The sequence below is a fragment of the Grus americana genome, chromosome 13 (genome assembly GCF_028858705.1).
Source record: "Grus americana isolate bGruAme1 chromosome 13, bGruAme1.mat, whole genome shotgun sequence".
Taxonomy (NCBI): domain Eukaryota; kingdom Metazoa; phylum Chordata; class Aves; order Gruiformes; family Gruidae; genus Grus; species Grus americana.
Window position 1 is genome coordinate 19,384,932 of NC_072864.1, and position 19,725 is coordinate 19,404,656.

The 19,725-nt window shown below is 37.3% G+C and overlaps 1 protein-coding gene across 5 annotated transcripts in view; it reads left to right on the top strand.

The window, feature by feature from the left end:
• SLC6A2 (solute carrier family 6 member 2) overlaps positions 1-19,490 on the top strand; it is a 77,482-nt gene extending 57,992 nt beyond the window's left edge. The window contains exons 11-14 of one of the 5 annotated variants that reach the window (XM_054840973.1): positions 5,181-5,281; positions 8,033-8,200; positions 10,705-10,776; positions 12,379-19,490. In XM_054840973.1, coding sequence (XP_054696948.1) covers positions 5,181-5,281; positions 8,033-8,200; positions 10,705-10,776; positions 12,379-12,402 — 365 coding nt within the window. In that variant the 3' untranslated portion in view covers positions 12,403-19,490. Of the gene's footprint in view, positions 1-5,180; positions 5,282-7,568; positions 8,201-10,704; positions 10,777-12,378 lie in introns of those variants that run through there. The other 4 variants (XM_054840974.1, XM_054840976.1, XM_054840975.1 and 1 more) reach the window with 4 other exon arrangements.
• Positions 19,491-19,725: the final 235 nt, after the last annotated feature.

The window sequence follows — 19,725 nt, forward strand, 5'->3', positions numbered from 1 at the left end:
ACTGCTGGAACTCAGCTTTGCTCACAGATGCTTTTGTATGGATGTGTGCCTGGCACAAGAGACAAGAATAAATGCACACATTTCCATAGAACTGAAATACAAATGGAGCAAACCAACTTGGAGAGCTTAGTGCACTGCCATGGTGGGGAAATATTTCCTATTGTTCTGCTTGCTTCTACACTAGCACAGCTACCCTTCTCTGGGAATGGTACTGGTATGGCTTACTCCTTTACTGCCACTGGCTGAGGGTCACCACCACCAAATATCAATATCACTCCAGAGTTAGGAGGAACAAGAAGGGACGGTTGTTGTTACTTCACTACATGGCTAATCAACAGATACCTTTTGTTCCGTGCTTTGTAGGACTTGCACATGAGCACCACACAATGGCTTCTATATTATTTTTATCCCTTCTTTCTCATGTTCCCAATGCCAATGATCGCTGAATTGCGTGAAAAACACAGGTCTTTCCTCATCTTCTCCTAGATGAAGGCTTGTATTACTACAGTTCTGCATTTGATAGATACATGCTCATTAGGACAGAAGCAGGGAGCAGGTGTCATCTTTATGTGCAGAAGAGCAACTCAATGTAGTGAATGGATGACAGGATGGCTGAGTGCTTGTGGGTCACGGCAGAGGCAAGGGTGACATTGCGGGGAATATCGTTACGGAGCACCTGATCAGTGTCAGGAAGTGGAAGAAGCCTTCTTTAGGCAACTTAAAGTGTCCAGATCAGACCCTGGTTCTTAGAGATGAAGGTATCAGAAGAACTTCTTAGCATAGATGCTAAGTGGGCAAACCAGAAGTGATGCTCTTCTGCATCTGCTACTCGCACTCAAAGATGAGCTGCCTGGGGATGTGGGCAGCAGGCTAAATGAGTCAGAAGGGTGACCTGCCAGCATATGAAGGCCAAAAGCATACTGAGCTCTACCAGAAGCATAAACAGGAGATTAAGGAAGCGATTATTCTATTACGTGGCACTTGTTAAACTGCACCAGGAATACTGCATCCTCTTTTTAACCTGCACTAAAAGGTGGTGGTGTTAAACTGCAGAGAGTCCAGTGGTGGTCCACGAAGACATTAAGGAGCTAAAGCACATGCCTTGTGAAGAAAGTCTGAGGGAACTGAGCTTATTTAGCCTAGAGAAGGCTTAGGGAGGACCTCACAGTGGTCTTCCAATACCTACAAGGAAGTTATCAAGAAAGAGAGTCAGGCTTTTCACTGAGGTACACAATGGGAAGACAGGGGATCACGATCAAATTGAAAGGAGAAAAATAATTTTTCTATATAAGGATAATTAAACGTTGGAACAGTTTGCCCAGACAGTGCTTGCTGACTCTGTTCGTGGAGGTTTGCAACACCCAAACAGACAAAGCCATAAGAAAGCTGTTCTGAATTGTGCTGACCTTGATTTGAGCAAGAGGCTGAACTAAAGACCTCCCAAGAACTCCTCCAACACAAATAATTTGATCGTTCTGTGATTTACTGTAATTCCCATGGGCCAAAATATAGGATGGATCAATGAAGCAGTTTCACTACAACTCTTCATTTGCGTATAAACTGTGTGAGCTCACACACTGCTATACACATCCACAGAATTAAAACTCAATATGGGGGGGAAAAAAAGTGAAGGAACATTCACAGGGAAAGGGAATTAAGTGCAAAATAACTTGAAGATTGATCCAATATATTTTTTTTCTTACTACTATTTCAGTGTAGTTCATTTAATTTCTTGGATTCATTTAAATCATATGTATGGCATTAAAGGCATTATTACTAATTTTTACTTTTCAAATTAAAAAGAATTCCAAACATAGCATAATTAAACAAGACAGGAGTGGAAAACAACACATACAAAGACTGTTTGTAGGGATCCAAATGATTGTTGGAGCTATGACACTACTTTTTGGAAACATGCCCACTAATGATTTCAGCTACCGCCACTGAGCAGTTTCACCTCAGGGCCAGGACCTGCTCAAAGACTTCTGTGCAAGCCATTGGCTGAGCCTATACAGCAAAATGACTCACAAAGGTCTAGCAGGCAGCAGGTGCAGGAGGTACTGGTAACATGCAGACTTTCATTCGATCTGAACTCTGATCTCTGCATCACTGAAATGAAAGAAGGTTGTCCCCATGTGAGGAGGGTAACTTGCATTTGTAGCCAAATCTACTTTTCACTTTCTTCCTAGTCTGCATAAATTTTAAGTATCATAATTTGTAAGTATCTCTTACTTGTTTTTCACTGGAGAAGCAAGATTATGTTAATATTCAACACCAGGTTTCCAGCAAGTAATCTGGAGTGTTGTTTGCGGTACACCAGTTCCTTCCTGTAACTAAACAAGTCACCCACTGTTTTGGTTTATCCTACAGATTCACAAAAAACCTGGCTAAATGCTTTCAAGAACTAGGAAAAAACAAAAACAAAACCAAGCCGTACACCTGTAGCTATAGCTATGTTCTACTTTACAGGTCAATTCTTAGAACAGTTATTTGAAGACATATAGTATTGAAAAAGCATACTGTTGAAAAAGCAGCCTGAGAACATGGCCTCCTTGTCCCTCATTTTTAGTAGAAAATGAACACAAAGCATTATTTGAGCTCTGGGTACATCTGTCTAGAAACCTATGAATAAAATTTTTGGAAATATCTAGTCCTTGTCTTTGACCTTCTGCACAATGATAAATTTCACTCAGTATTCATAGCAGTTGAAGTTCAGTCACTTTAAAGTTCACAGAAGACATTGCAAATAGCATTAGATTAAATTTAAAGAGCATTTGCAGATTCTTTTGGCTACTTTGCTTCACCTGTACATAATATTGTGGGGGGTGGAAATCAAAGAGAAGTTTACACTCAAATGTCCAGACCCTGTAAATATGTTACATCCTAGCTGTATGTAAAGGACTAACTCAAGCTGTCATAATTATTTACATTAAATACTTTATATATATCCTACTGAACTGCTCCATGTGAAAAGAAACAATTATTATGATAAACTATACATCCTCTCTAAAAAACAAATATTCATGGCAAAAAGCCACATTTCTGTTCTTTACCTAATAGGGTTCAGGATTAAAAGTAAGCCTTCTGAACACATCAAGTATAACAAATTACAAACTTAGTAGTCTGACACGACAGATTGCACTAGAGAAAACTACTCTGCAAGCCAATGTCTCTCGGGTGCAAAGTCAGAGATTGTTTTCTGTTTAAAGATAACTGAGAAGGACATTTTTTTCCCCCATTTTTATATCAGTGATAATAATCCCATTCTAAAATACAGTGTAGAAAATAGCACAGGCTTAGATTAAACTTTTGCAAGATATCTCATACTGGTAAATCCAATCAAAATAGAATCAATTAAAAACACTGGGAAGAAGCCACCATTCAAATGGATGTTTTACAGTCACGATAAAATGCATGTTTGCTTTGCATAGTAAATTATAATAAATTACCTAATGCAAAAAAGTGTTCCAATAAATGCTAAAGATGGAAAATGTCCCACTGAAGACCAGAGTATTTCCAGAAAGTTCAAAGCATGCAAGTTAACATTTATTATTAGTAGAGTAAAAAAAAAAAAAAAAACATTTCTCAGATACAGACAGCTTGATACCCTTGTAGACTACTCAAAATGTTTAGCTAGATCAGGCTAGTGCCACTAACAGAAAGCACATAATGCTTGTGCAGTGCTTCCTAAAGTATTCAGACACAGAATTTGTAACACTGACTTAAATGTGTAAAACCCATAAGGAATTGAAAGACACTGACTGAAGTGCCATTTTTTCCTTATTTGCTGTTACACAATTTGTTCTGTCCTGAGACACCCAGGACAGCACATTGTTTTGTTTTCACCTTGGCCTGCACAGCACGACCTATTCTGATTTTGAAGTCACTGCCTAGATAGTGTTTCTGAAGGGGAGTCACCATGGTCAGACAATCTTCCTCTCTGCATTGGCTGTGGGAAGAGATTTATACTGCAACTATTTACACTGTTTTTATAACTATTAATACTTCAAATGACATAAGTACTAAATACGCACACATGTGTCAACACACGCACACAAAATCTCAGAACAGATGGAGTATTACAGACTGAGAACTGGGTATTTGCAGCTCTTCTGCCCTCTGGTCATTATGTCACTTGTAAAACATTTTGTTCTGGTGCCTCTGTTTCTTTGCAGTGCAGTGAATCCCACTGCAGGTAGCTAACGTTTGAGTGATTTTGAATAGAATACTGTTTTCCTGACAATAGAAATCTTGTACATTACTTCTTGCACACTAATATACAAAGTCTTATACTGAAATATTGTATATTACTATCAAGGTTTTGATAATAATCAAGCAATCAAGCCATCCACATTTCTAAACCCATATTCTACATTCCCGGTACAATTAGCAGGCCTTACCTTTGATCTATGTCTTCATTTAATGATTTTCATGTTATCCTCTGCTGTCTTAATTACTGCAGCAGCTAAAATTTCTGACTACTCTTGGGTTTTACTCACATGAACAAATCATGTATCTTCTAAGATATCTACAACAGCTACATTACTAGTTATTTAGATACATACAGAGGTAACAGTTTTAGAAAATTCTAGTTGGTATTATAATTTTCAAAAACAAACAGGATACTTTAAAAAAGGCCACCTGTTTCTAGCTACTGTGGTTTTGTGCATACTTACACTGCAGAAGAAGTACCTACCCGGTTCCTTGGAAAGGTGATGAAAGGTAAAATGACATTTGTCATAGATATAATGAACATCTGTGGTATTTAGTGAAACAGTGAAAGATAAGTGAAGTATGCCATTAAGTGAAACAAATAGAGTTCCTTTGATAAATTAATAATCATATGAATCTACCTCATTAGGAGTAAGCAGTTTTTGAATAAGGGGTTGGGTTCTCCTTCAGTGTACTCATAAAAAAAAATTGAGTAATTAGGTTACAGTTATCCAAAACTATTAAAAAAATATGTGTCCCATTCACAACTTAAATTCTAGATATTTCTGAAACGCCACTTTTCAATGGTAATGCTATTTGCAACAGACCATAAGTGCTCACAGGCATGTTATATATCATATGATTTGGAAGTTATTACTGTCTGCTTTCTGAAAAAGCAGATGTTCTGGGGTATGCCAGCATCTCATCAGTTTAGATTTACACCTGTCTGACGTTCACATCCCTCCTAGGTGTGGACAGATTCAGTGAAGATATCCAACAAATGATGGGCTTCAAGCCAGGCCTCTACTGGAGACTGTGCTGGAAATTTGTTAGCCCTGCTTTTTTATTGGTAAGTGTTGATAATTATTTCATCACGGAAAGGATGATAGTACGCTGCTTGCTAGAATATACAAGAGGTATCAAGAGCACAATACTCATTGCTATGTCTGATGTTGTCAGGATGAACAGAAGACACTCCGATTTAATTCTTTTTTCTCCTTAATGGCATTGGTTATATTTTGTATAATACATTTCAGTCATGAAAGAGAAGCTATTTGTGGCTGTAGTCATCTTCTGTTCCTTTACTTTGGCAGGATTTAAAGAAAGCCGTTTTCTTTAGGGAACATTGAACACCTAGGCAATGTTCTCCCAGTCCCCCCAGCATCTATGCATATGAAACATAAATTGTTCTTTTGGGAAATAAATTAACCGGGGATAAGAGACTGTGTTAGCAAGAATTTATTTTTCATTGGACAATACCAAGATCCCCGAATTGTGGGATGACACCTTAGAATAACTAATATGCAACTACACTCAGTAATTAGCTATGTGAAACACTGAAGAGATGTATTAAATATACCTTGTAAGCTGCTTCATGTGAAAAACAAGTGCTTCATTACATTTTGGGGGAGAGAAAAAAAAACCCCAGTCTGAATTTGGTTGCTTTATGTAAAGGTTAGATTCAGAACTAAATTACAGTTTTATATTGTGATCTCTTCCTATGCATATTTGTAAACCAAAAGGTCAGGATGAATAATATGGAAATTTGACCTCGCTATGATTTTACGAGACTATTAATTGCGTTAAAGCTGTGCACTCTTAATGCAGTACTGGTATTCCAAAGATACACTGGGTAGGCTTTTATGACAGCCTTCAGGTCCACTTTTTTTTCCTTCTATAAAAGCTTCTGGCCCTAATTCATCACTAAGCACCTACCAAGCATGTATTAATTATCCTTTTAAACACTATTCTATAGAGAAGCTTGTATGGAACTCTATCCTGCAGCACTTCAAACAGGCTGACTCAAGTAGAACGGAAAAATGCTGCACCAAACATCCTTAGGTTTTGCACACTAGGAGACTGTTGAAAATTTAAATTTTACAAAGAGCAGAGTTCTAGAAACTAGCTAGAGAAAGCTGAAGTGATTCTCAGTCTAACCTGCAGGCAGCTTAAGATTTCTTGGTGAAAATGGCCCTGATACCTTTCTACCAAAGCCTCTAAACATAAGGGTCAGAATGAATCTGTAGGTAATGCATCCTTCAGCCATCACAATGCACAATTTTTTTTCCAGCTGGAAGTGCTAACTTGAGAACATATCAACTTAATTACTGGGTACCAATATATTTTAAATCCCATGGAAATGATATCATACTGGGTAGGAGGACACTGGGCAGTTTTGCTATAGCTGTATGTTTTCTTAATTTTCTAAAAGGCAACAATCTTGAGTTATAGGGGAAAAGTATATATAATTTACTTTCTTACAGCCTATCTTTTGGGTTTGTTATTCAATACAGTAAGAAAACAAAGCAAATTACATTAAATTCACTAAAATGGTTTAACTTAGTAATTTATATGTTAAAAACTATAAAGATGTTCACTAGCATGAAAAAGGCAGTCCACAATTAGCCTACATAATTTAAAACTACAAATTCTAGAAATTTTGTCAACTGAGCTAAGAAACAGCATTTTTATACCACCTGTATGAAGCATACAAACTGCCTCACCAGAAGAGACCGAGACTATAAGCATAGTAAATACAAATAAAAAAAAATCAGATATAGTTCCTTGGAGATATACATATATATATAGTTTAGGATAATATGGAAAAGGCTATAAAATTGTCAGACTTCGGTATAATTCTTGCCCTAACAATCCCATGCATGCTTAGCACAAAGTTGCTCCTGTTTGGGACTGGTAATGTATTACAGCAGTTGCTAAGGATAAATACAGTTCTCTGTAAGATAAAGGTAAGTTGGGGTTGGTCAGGTATCTGGTATTAGGAAATATCTCCTTGAAGCTTTTTCTCCATACTGTTTGCAGCTATGTACATCATCCCAAGAAAAAAATCTCAAAATGGATTCTCTAACTGGATTTCACACTATCAGCTTCCTTTAACCTACACCATTACTCTCCTTGTGCAGCCTTTGAAACCCTACAGTCAAAATACTTTAACTTGAAATAACTATATGGAGCAGAATGTATAGGCCCAGAGAACCAAATCAAGGAACTCTGCATATTACATAACCCATATACATTTAGCAGGAGGGAAATAGGGTGGTACCCCACTCTTTCCTTCCTGCATCTAGTACTGGATGAGTTAACACCAGCAGGAGAAAAACAACTACTTTGTTTTCCAGGCCTGAAAGCTGCTTGACCTTTCCTCAGTAAATGTATCATGCTGGAGTTTGCATCATGCCTCTCACTGAAAAACGGGTACAAAACTTCTAAATGAAGCCTAATGCCTCTGAGAAACAAAGAAGGGGAAAACAATGGATCCTGCAGAGGTTTTTCTTGACTACGGAATCCCATTTTTATATCTGTAACACTAGTTAGCAGTAGCAGACAACCACCTGATCTTCCCACCAAAATATCAAATAAGCTGTGTCCAGCGTAGTTAAATTGAATTGTTAATACTAGTAAATGCATCAAGAACTTCAACAGTTTAAGCAGTAAAAGACACAAAGTAAAGAGGATGAAGGTAAATGGTAAAGCTTGGTTGAAATATACCTTAGGGTGGCTGCCTAATAAAACACATGAAATCAGTTTTCCACTAAGTTTCTTCATCTCAAAACTGTGGTTCATTTTATTCTTTCTTCCCTAGTTTGTTGTCATAGTCAGCATAATAAATTTCAAACCTTTGACCTACGATGACTACACCTTCCCTCTCTGGGCAAATCGCATTGGCTGGGGAATAGCATTATCTTCAATGATACTTGTGCCTGCCTATATTATCTATAAATTTATGAATGTGCGTGGGACCTTTAAAGAAGTAAGTGGAATGCTAATAAAATGTCATGAAATGTTGCTATGAAATGAAATGGTTGGATCTAAGTTGGCAGTTTGTTTCTCTTACTCCTGAAACTTATTATTTATGAGTGACCTTTCAGATCCAACTGTCAGATGGATTGCAGTTTTGAGGTAGGATTACCACATGCTGTTTGAGTTTCTAGATAGAAATTAGCTTTCAAGAAAGCGCCATAATAATTCTGAAAAAAAATCTTTTTGATATAATTAATCCAATTGATGAGATTATTTTTTTCCTTATTAACAAAAAATATACAAATTATGGTATCTCCATATTCAGTTCTGAGGTATGGTCTTCATACAGTCCTAACTAAACAGCGATCAGTCCAACGTATGATTTATTCACTCTTTACTAGAGTGTTGTAAACTGTTATATGTACAAAGTTAATTCAGACCTCTCCTATCTTAGCATTATAAGTCTCTAAACATATCCACGTGCTGGGAGGGTGGGATGTGCCCCCAAGTACCCTGTGTTCAGGAAGACCTTTGTTCATTTAATGAGCATCCAGCAAGGACAGTAGAAATGCCTTACTGGGTCACAGCAAGAGATCCATTTAGCCTGGTATTCTGTCTTTAACAGCATCCACTTTGTATTTCATTCTCTCTGTCAAATATGTATCCTTATCCTCTATTTACTGGGATTATTTCAACATTCGGCCGAGGCTAGAATTAATGCAGATTTTTCTGTTTGTTCATAACTAGTATCAAAATGCGTGAAGAAACTTAATGTTCAAGATAGACCAAGGTGCTGAAATAGATCTGGAAATCAAGAAAATTCAGATATAGGCACCGCTTATGATCTCATCTAGCCTGTTTTTTTAACTACCCCAGTAAAAGAACCAGGGTACTACACAGCAGCATCTTGCACTACATAAACCCACTTCATGCATAATATGCTCGGTGCGTGCACTGAATAAAGCAGAAACTGAGGGAGAAAGAATTTGTGACCATCTTATTTTAATGATTTGCCTAACAGCAAGAACTAACATTGCAACCTGAATAGTGTTCTTTTAACTTCATTTATATATTTATGTGTAATACTAATATATTAATCCTATTTAAAAGAATCTGTTTCTATGGGAAAAAAAAAATCCATCCATACTTCCTAACAGTTCACTCCCCTGTACTTTATCAGTTCAAAACGGCACAGGATTAAAGTTCACTGATCATATTAATTTCACCATCACTGTCAAAGGAAATTATCTATAGTCTTAAAATCTCTAATAGCACTCAGAAGTAAGACTCACCACCACCATACAGCATTTTTTGTCCTATCATATGTTGTAATTTTATAACCTAATCTAGCCTTTCTGACTTATACCTAGTTCTATTGCTCTCCTTTCCTACAGCTAGAGATACAGAATGGTGTAGCAAGATATTGATGCTCTTTGGCAAAAATCACTGAACCACCACTACCACACAGACAATTAAGTAGAAAATAGGATCTCGCCCTTTACCTAGATAGGGTGCATCCCCCTTGCATTGACCTGGCGGGCCCAAAGGGATAAATGCCTAGTATCTGAACCAGTACAGTCACCGCACTTAATGTTCACCTCAGAAATGCAGGCCAAAGCAGGAACTCCTCTTCACCCGCCCTGTTTTCATCATCTCTGACATCTCAATGTTGTACAGAATTTCTAGCTCTCACTTCCAGCAATTCTATAAGCCCTCTGTTTTGTTCCATTCCTGTGGGTTTACAAACCCATTTTCTACTGGCTTTTGCCAGCTTGCACAAGTTTTTGCCAGCTGGCACAAGTTTACTGATGTTGGGATGCAGAAGCCTTTGGCCAAAAAAACATTTGCTCATTCATTCTGTAGTGTTAGCAAGTTCTGGTTTGTCTTTTACAGCTCCTGTAGGCAGCAACTCTTCAGTCTCCCCATGAGAAATATAGCAAAAAACCTAGTATATTGCATCCAAATAATTAAAATAAGAGATGGTGCACTAAATTGTGGCTTTTAAAAGTATAGGAAAAGGTATGCTCTTACTCTAATTGGAACTCCTTAAGTTGGTCGAAAGTTCACGATAAATCAAAATCTACATGTGAAACAAAATGGCACAGCGTAGGTTAGACAAGGGAGATGAGCTGGGAAACAGTAACTCCTTCCTCTCCCACTAGGACTAGTCAACCTTAGCAGAGCACTAACAGAAAAATGTGAATTTAGGGGATAAGGCCTGCGATACCAACTTGTTCCTGATGTCCTTTTCCATATGCACTCGCTAAATATTTGGATTTAGTATTTGCATAAACTTTCTACTGTTGCTTCTTATATGAAAGGCTAATACCAAGGGTCTTATAATAAGCTTGTTCACTCAGTGGCTGAGTTAAGGGCACATGATGCAGTGATATTAAAGATTTAAGTTACCTTTTTAAATAAAGTTCATGCTACTTCCCCATTATAGATTGGGGATTACAGACATAATCCCACTTCATATGGCTGACTTTTTCTTCTTCTTCCCATCTGGTTTAGAGACTAGCTTACTGCATCACACCTGAAAATGAGCACCAACTCGTGGCCCAAGGAAATGTCAGGCAGTTTAAGGTTTGTACTCCTTTCACCATGCTTCCTCTTCTGATACCAACTCTTTCCTGACTTTAGCAACAGCTACAGGTTTGCATCAATTTCCTCATAGCGGATACCTTTGCAGGTCTGTGGTTCTTTTTTTTTCCCTGCCAGCATGACAAGATGCAGGAGGCTTAGTACCACACACATCAACTCTGTTGGAAGGCTTTTGGCACCTTCCTTCCTCAACTAAGCAGAACTTACAATTGTACAGATCACTTGAATCCAATATTTTAAATTGTATCTGAATACAGTGAGATCTTACCAAGAGATGAATGTATTTCCAAATTACCATCATGTGCATTTGAACAGGTCATAGCCTCTCCCTCAGTTATTGCACAGCAATCTGAAATCATGTTTCCTAAACTCCAATTATGTACCACAACACATGGTAAACAGCAAAACAAATATCCATTGTCAGATCTTAAAAATAATGGCCATGATGCAATAAAATGCTAGGTTATATGGAATAGGCTTTCCCCATAGGCCTACGGTTGATTGAAAACACTGCTGGAGACTTCTTAAACAGCCATGAAAAATATGCTACAGGATTCCAAACACTGATTTCCTTTTAGCAAATAAAATGAGCTTATTGAAATAAAGTCCTTTTTGTAGAAGATAAAAGGGATGCAAATATGAAGCTTGTTACACTTATCAGCATTCATGCCAGACCACTTTCTGTCTTCAAAGTTGAAAGCAACTAGAATTATGCACATCACCTCAAAACATGACCCAGATTTTATAGTTGTGGTTCGTATATTGGTATTGAAAAAAAGAAATTTGCCTTTTGCTTACTCTGAAAAATACTGTTTGAAGTATAATTTTGAATTTTAAAGGAAATAATCCAAGTGTAGATTTATGGGATGCAGAATGCAAGCAGGAAGAAAAGGCTTCCTGTTCCATCACCACAATTTATTTGATGTGGCCAAGAATAAGTAGTAGCACAGCACCTCTTCCTGCCTTCTCTTTTCCCTATTCCTGCCCTCAGTTGTCTGAAGACTTAATGTTCCAACTGTAAGTAATAACTTGATTTTTCCAGAGGCAGATGTTCTGTCTGAATGGGGTATAAACACCCATTCCTACACAGTACCAGTCTTCTGAACCCAAATCTATAATGGCAAAAAGGAAGCAAATTAATTTCACTTAAATTAGAAAAGACTGTACTTAGAAGTAAATTCCTAATGATGCCTAAAACCGTGCCAAACACTAGGGCATATTAATTTGTTGCTGTGTTCAACGAACAGCTAGGAATAGCTTTGTTATTGCTAAAGCATAGTTAGTAATTTGTTCATGATATTTAAGTTTGTAAACACTGCCTACCATAACCAAACAAACCCAACAGTTTTCTTCTCATATATGTTCAGCAGTTCTGATTTTTAAAACTGAACTGAGAGCTGACTAAATAGCCTTTATTTTCAGCACATTTCTCACTGCAAATCCACAGAAATTAATTATAATCTATCTGTGATTTTGAAACCTCTTTGTAACTCTAGATTTGTCAACTAACGTATTTAAAACATCTCTCATTATCATCATTGGAATCAATAATGTTATTAAACAACTACTTCTGTTCCCTTACAGCTTCAACACTGGCTAACAATATGACAACCAACAGGTTGAGAAAAAAGCCAATATGTTAAGCTAAACTGGGAATACAGAAAAGTCAAGTTCAAAGCTCCCTCAATCATGCTTGGACCAGGCTGGCTCAGAGCTTATCTACTGACTCTTTGAGGGAAGACATCTGCTCTCTGTTCTCAATGCCTCCCTTCTACTACTTGGCTTCAAATGATCTTTAAAGACTCTGTTTCATTTTTCTTATATCCTTTGGTGCCATGAGATCTCTACATGACCAAACCTTGTGAGTTTTGCTATTGGCAGAAGTGGGGGAGCGGGGGGGAGGGGGAGAGGAAAAAAGCAATCAGCATAAGTTAAATGCTCTTTTATCGTGAAGAAGTGAATTAAACTTTTCTGACAGTAATAATTACTTCAGATATTCATGCCACAACCCATTTTAAACCAACACCACCTGAAACATTCTAGATCTAAGGAAAGAGTACATCTCAATTATGAGGAAAGAGCAACTTTAACCACGTACTACTGTCATTAGCTTTCTTGCCATACTATCCTTTGGGATATGAGTTTGCATCCTTCTGAAGCAAAGTCTCAGTGTTTCATTTTTAGTGGTTTGTTACTAGTTTCTTCTCTTGGTGAAGAAGGTTGTCTTTGCTGTCTGTATATGTCCATGCCATTTTCTGTCCAGTTTAATTATACAAGCTGAAGAGCAGCAGGAACAGAATTCCTGTTACAGCTAGGTACAGAATACAGTTTACTACCACGCTGTACTTAATGAAAAATATATTCCCTTATATCAACAATTAAAATGGCTTTGTCATATGATCCATACTCTACAGACTTTTTTCAGCTAAGTATGAAAGTTACATGCAAATAGACAGACTTTGTTACATCTTTTTGTTATATTTTGTTCCAAACAAAGAATGTAAAATAAATAGAGAGGATGACTTTTAGAATTACATAGTCTACCCAGAGGCACCAAAATACCAAACTTTGACTTTATTCTCCTGCTGTGAACATGCTATTATTATAATCTAACCTGGATTCATCTACCAAACCGTAGTAAGATTGTGTGGAATAATTTAGAAGGGTATTTTAGGCATACTCAGCTCTCAAAGCCTATTCCAGCTCTTCTCTCTGGTAGCATTATGCAAGGTAGAAGATACAGAACAAACTCTGCATTTGGGTGCTGTTCTTCTTCTGTGGTCACTTATCACTGTAGTATCTTTCCAGTGATCACTAGATTTGGTAGCTTTGAGTTATTTCTTGTACTTATTTATCATTAGATCTACAGTAATTTTCAGAGGCAGTAGCTTCTCAGCTGAATCCAGCCCAGAGTTTACCTCTGGACCCTACCTCTGAATTTTTTTTTTGCTTTTATACATTCAATTCAGCTTGTCTTTTAAATGTATGTAGTGCTTCCTCTTTTTAAAAAGATCATTTAAAAGGATGGGGCTTTTTTTATTTATAATACAAATTTTGTTGAGGGTTTTTTTCCTTTTTAAAAATAGCCCAATTTAAAAGTCCCAAGTGATTTTGGCTGTTTCCATTTAGCATTGATTTCTGTTCAAAATAATGGAAAGGAAATTTCTCTCCTTATTTATCCTTTTCCTCCAACCTAATCAATACTTTGAAACATATCAAGTATGGTCCTTTTCTTAAAGACTCTGTGACAAATAGCAGTTTTACTTAAACAGGGTTTTAAACCCAAAAGATACTTTCTTCTAATCACAAAGGAAGTCATATTTTCTGGCTCAGCTGATGACCAATAGCTGTTTAAACCCTGTTATTAAATATATTTCAATAATAAAGGAATTTCAAATGTTGCGGTCCTAGTTCTGTAATTACACAAAAGACCAAACAGTGAAAATATGTTCAGGGATTCAAGAAAGTCATCCCACCAACTTCATAGTTAATCCCATTTTTATTGTTTGCTAAACTACATGAGAATCTTTTCATTGTTACAAAGCTTACTTTTCAATAACACAGCTGCTTCAGTCACTGGCTTGGCATGGCTCAAAAGCTTCTTAGCATAGACATAATTACCACCATGTTTTGAAACTCTTGGGGGCTCTTTAATGTGGAGCTTCAATAGCTTGTCTTACTATACATTATTTGGTTTGCTCATGATTGGAAATGCTAACAACCTGCATCAATGTTCACTTGTGAGACACCGCATCACCACCATCCATATAGCAAAACCCATGCAGGAAGAGTTACATTTCATCATCTCTCAGCTCTGGAACAGGAGCAAAGCTATCTTAACATGCGAGTGAAATCAGCTTTACACGGCATGTTAGGGCTTGATAGTATTTTTAATACCAACTCCCAAGGCAATTACCTACTACATTATTTTTATTTCTATTACTGTATAATTTCTTAGGTTTAGTGTAGTATTTATAGCTCAGGACTCCACTGCACTATTGCCATCTTGTTCTGAGGTTTCATTTACAAATAACTTGCAATCTACACAGAAGACAATAGGCAAATCGGAGAAAGCAGGAATCTTATTACCAGGAATAGCTCGAATGAAAAAGAAAGATAATACACATTGCATGACTGCACAGCAAGGCTTTAAGTTCAAGATGTCGCCCAAAGGAAGTCTCCCCCCAAAATAATACGACTTCTGTCCCAGAGATGAAGAACAATGTCTTCAATTCTCCACAGAATAAGATGTTCAACTACCTCATGCCTCTTGGACAATAAATGATGCCCTTAGACACAAACTAGCATCCACTCAAATGACAAATACCTTTGTGAAGACTAGGTTATATTCTTTTCCTCGACTAAGTGATATGGCACAGAGAGTCCAATAAGCCAGAGCTCCAGCACTCAGCTCCTCTTAGGCACCTGCTTTGAACTGCCTAGTACATTTTCAATATGGAAAACATCAAATGCCACTAAGATACTCATGTCCCTTCAGTTCAACCATTTGTAGTTTAAATGGTCCTTATCACCCATGCAGTTTAACTGCAAGTCTTCCTCTAACTCAGTCTTGAATTTTCAGCCAAGCAGGTCACTCCTTCCCTCAGCTATACCTGTTGTGGGAACAGACCCACTCTGGGGACTGGTGTTCTCCCAGATATCCCCATAGGATGGCAAGTATATGCTGATGGAGTAGGCCACCCACTTCCAAAGAAAGAAAATTTTGGATACAAGCTTATTCAAGATGCAGTATCACCTGCCTGCTAATTGTGCTGCTGTTTCAGTAACAAGCCAGTGGAAAGAACTGTGTGAAACAAATAGCTGATTTGACAGTTCTAGAAAATATTTTCTTGAAAGCCTTTTTGTAATCTGATAAAGGAAGCAGCTGTCATACACTAGCATCTCCCTCCTGCCCTTTCTTCCTGTCAGTGAAAGAGACCTGCCTGTGATCCATACGTTTTCATCAAGCCACAGAAAGTCAGCACCAAGGAAAGAGATTCTCTATTTCCTTTGTACTCCTGCTGTCATTCAGCAGACTAATTCTTCATGTACTTGTCACTGTTCTAAAGCTACATTACTAAAACTCCAGAAATTTAGATTTCTGGTAGAAACAGTGGGTCTTTCATGGGCAACAGTCCAAAAAGCACTAGTGCTATTTAGTGTTCGGCCCTTGTTGTCAGTCTTTCTTGTGTTCTGTCATGTCCTGAGGCATACACCCTGGCAACACTTGAAAGACATCTTACCCTGGTGAGGGATTTTGCAGGAAATCCAAGATCAAACGTGATATTTTAAATATAGAATGCAGGAGAAATACTTGGCTGTTACTATTGTACATGTTCCCTAACTGCACGTGCAATGTATGTTGTATGTAATTTTCCCAGAGGAAATTCAATATAATTGGTCATTTCTTTCAGCAAAATACTACTTAAATGCTATTATTTAAAAAGGTCAAACCCGAACATTTTGTATATACATCTACTTCTTACACTATTGTTTTAACATGAATTAAGTTTACTTTGTACTGTTAGATTGTAGAAGGCCACATAGAAAGTTCTTTTGCTTTTAATGTCTCTTTTGCAGTTCTTCCAATTCAAACAGCATCAATTAGCTGATACTTGCTTTTATAGGAGTAGGTACTTTTCATTCATATCCTGGATTGATTCATTAAGTTTCATGAGGCATTGGCAAACATTTAGGAATTTCTCTCCTAAGAACCAGATTTAAACTGTAGACCAGCAATTTCAAAAGCGATGAGACTTATAAATGTTTTATTTGCAGTGCCCTGTTAAAAGATTTTCAAATGGGCCTGAAGGACTCAGATATAAGACAGTTATCACAGCTCAAATGACAGTATATAATCAACCTGCAGAAATTGTGTGCACTCTGATGAGCCTCTTGGAGCAGTAAAATAAGTGTGTTCTAATACACTTTATTTTCTCAGGACTAATATTTATGGTCCGCAGATCAGCTCATGTGCAAGAACTCAACCTCCTTAAAGGCCAACATGATGTTTCAGATTAGACCCTCAAACAAGTTTGGAGTCTTGGCTATAGTACAGGGAAACAGATCTTCTAGAGACACTTCCAGAAACTTTCCTCCACAGGAAAAGTTTTTCAGTCTATCTGCCTCTGGTTTATAGCCATGTTCCTGTTCGTGACTCTGGCCTGACCTAGCTTATAGGTGGAAAGTTAAGCTGTTAGAATATCAAGCTAAACTGTTTATAATACATCACAGAAGTCAGAAACAGGACCTTGAAATGACCTTACTAGGTTCATATCTATATACAAGCTGAAAGCAGCATATAGACTATTTTAAGCAAAGCTGGCCAGAAATCACCATACAGGAAGGCATCTGTGAGCTGCTTGGACACCTAAATCATTACAGATTTACTAAGCCAATATTAGCTGGTACATGAGAAAGCCTGCCATTCTCACTTCTTTTAGAGAAAAGGTACAATGTAGTGCAGGATACTGCAAAACAGTTGGGAAATCTTCTTAGAACTTAATCAGCTGAGCACTTAAGCACTTGCCCCCCTCTAATCCATATTCTCAAAGGACAGGTTTTGCTGACAATCAGCCAAGACCACTCATACTGACCGAGCAGGCACACATGTGTTCCTTAGCTGTGATTAGATATACAATTACTTGGTTTTGCCTGCTTAAGCTTAACTGGGGAATGACAAGACTTGCAAGCCATGCCATGCACAGAGAAACTTTTCCTAGGCCAAAAAAGGTCAGATTTTTGCACATTTTTCCTACTAAAAGTTAAATCAATGTAGGACCAAGATCCTCAGCCAGTGATTAATTTGTACAGTGGTACTGTTCACTGCCCGAGACTGAATTTAGATACAACTACACGCATCAGAGACTACTATATAGAGAACTAGATGGCAGATAAAGACATTCGAACCAGTAGAAAAACCTAACAGTGTAATATAGCTGCTTTTAAGTACAGAATTTGATCAGAATTTGCAATTTAAAAACAGAATATGTCTAGACAAATTGCAATCACTGTATGACTAACCTAGTAGAAGCACACAGAAACAGAAGACAGCCAAAAGACTAAGTAACAGAGATACCATTATTGTATTCAGTGCAACTGTCCTTCTTATAAGAACACATAGGTGTCTAGATGCAAGTGGTTGGGATGGAGCCAAGAAGGGGGGAGGCTTAAGCCTCAGTCCAGCAGTGCAGCCGTCATGTATGTAAAGCCATTACTGTCATTAGTTTTCATGGTGTGAACAGTGGGCCTTTTTTTACCTAAGCACCAATGGCAAGATTGGGCCACCTGTGTGCTTTGCTTTCCTCCTTTTTAAAGGTGTTTCTTTTGCCACCATACTAAAAGTTGCTTAATTTCTTTAATAAGGGAACAGAATAAATTCAGTGAACTAAGAAAACTACTAAGCCTTAAGCTGGCTCTCAAAGGTGTCATGTTGTTTCTTGGTCACTGCCAAGAAGCCTCAAAACTTGCAGGTGACCTGCATTTGTAATTTATGTTGCACTCTCTGTGAGCCTATCTGCAAGACTTAGCTTTTGTTTCCTATGGGTAGTATCAGTTAAAGGGAGAATGTCCAAATAGTACATTTTGAAAATAACTTCTAATAGGTCTAATGAAGATTTGCCTTACAAATAAAAGCTTTATAGTGAGCATTTACTTGGTTTACACCAGTGTTTTACTTAATTTTTAATGCCTTTTTATAGCAGTGACTAGACTTTACCTTAGATAAAGGTACCTCTGTATAGGAAATATTTTAATATTTTTACCAGTTTTTTTAATTTTCATAGAATATAAGTGTATATTGTAAGGCGAGAAATTCAACTTTGATGTAACAAGGTTATCACACAAGACCTATTTCTCCATTATAAGATTTTGTAGTCAGCCAGTCTAGTTCAATAATATGTTGGCCTTTGATTATAAATGTAAAAATGTGATAAAGGAGAATAAAACATTATCTACAGCTAAATGCACATTGTAGCACAATATTCTCCATTGCTGCCTTAATCTCATAAAGGGAAGTCATGTGTTTTTAATTTATATCCTAAAAACCAAAAAAGTTCAGAGCATTCTTTGGCTGCAATTTTGTGTTGTTAGACAACTTAACATTAAACCAAATGTGTTAGTGTCCAGTAGGTCTACTTCCGAAGCAAGAGATCACATTGCAGTTTTCAGGAATAAGTTTTCGTAGGAGTTCAAAACACACCAACAGTAAAAATGATCTCCAAAAGCTCCCCAGTGACCAAAAATGTCCAAACACAGCCACCACATTTCCATTCCTGATGCCATTAATTATGCAATCTGCAGGTCCATTTGACTTTTTTTTGTAAGTCTTTGGTTATCTGGGGGAAAAGGCATTTCTTTTTTTTTTTTTTTTTGCAAGGGAGACACATGCCCATGTGTGTAATTAGAAACAACTACATTTCTTATAAATATGGATATGGATGTGTGTGATGTGTGCTGGTTAACTATACTTAAAATGCTGATAAAGATGGTGAATGTAAAGTATTTGTCTTCATTCGTCTGTCTTTCTGTGATCAGTGTAAATAAGAACTGTTTTAAGCTGTGTATTAATGTAACAGATTATTCCAATATTGTGTATAAAATTATTTAAATAAAATCTGATAAATATGCACATAAAAAGAGTATAAAGAAAAGTCTTATGTACCAAGAATTTACTTATGACAGTCAATTAAAAGCTGAAATGAAAGTTTTGCTTGTTATAAACACTATTCCCAGCTACAGCTTCATAGTGACAACGGGTCTGGCTCTGCAGAGGTCTCCCCAGCGGTGGCACACTTGCCTCCCAGGGACAGGCATTCCTGGAGCAGGGCTGCCTAACAGCAGTGCAGGAAGGGCTTCTAGAAGCCAGCCTTGAGCTGACTCTAAAGACTAGCAGACAACTAAAAACAAAAGCCAGAGAGCAGGAACCCTATT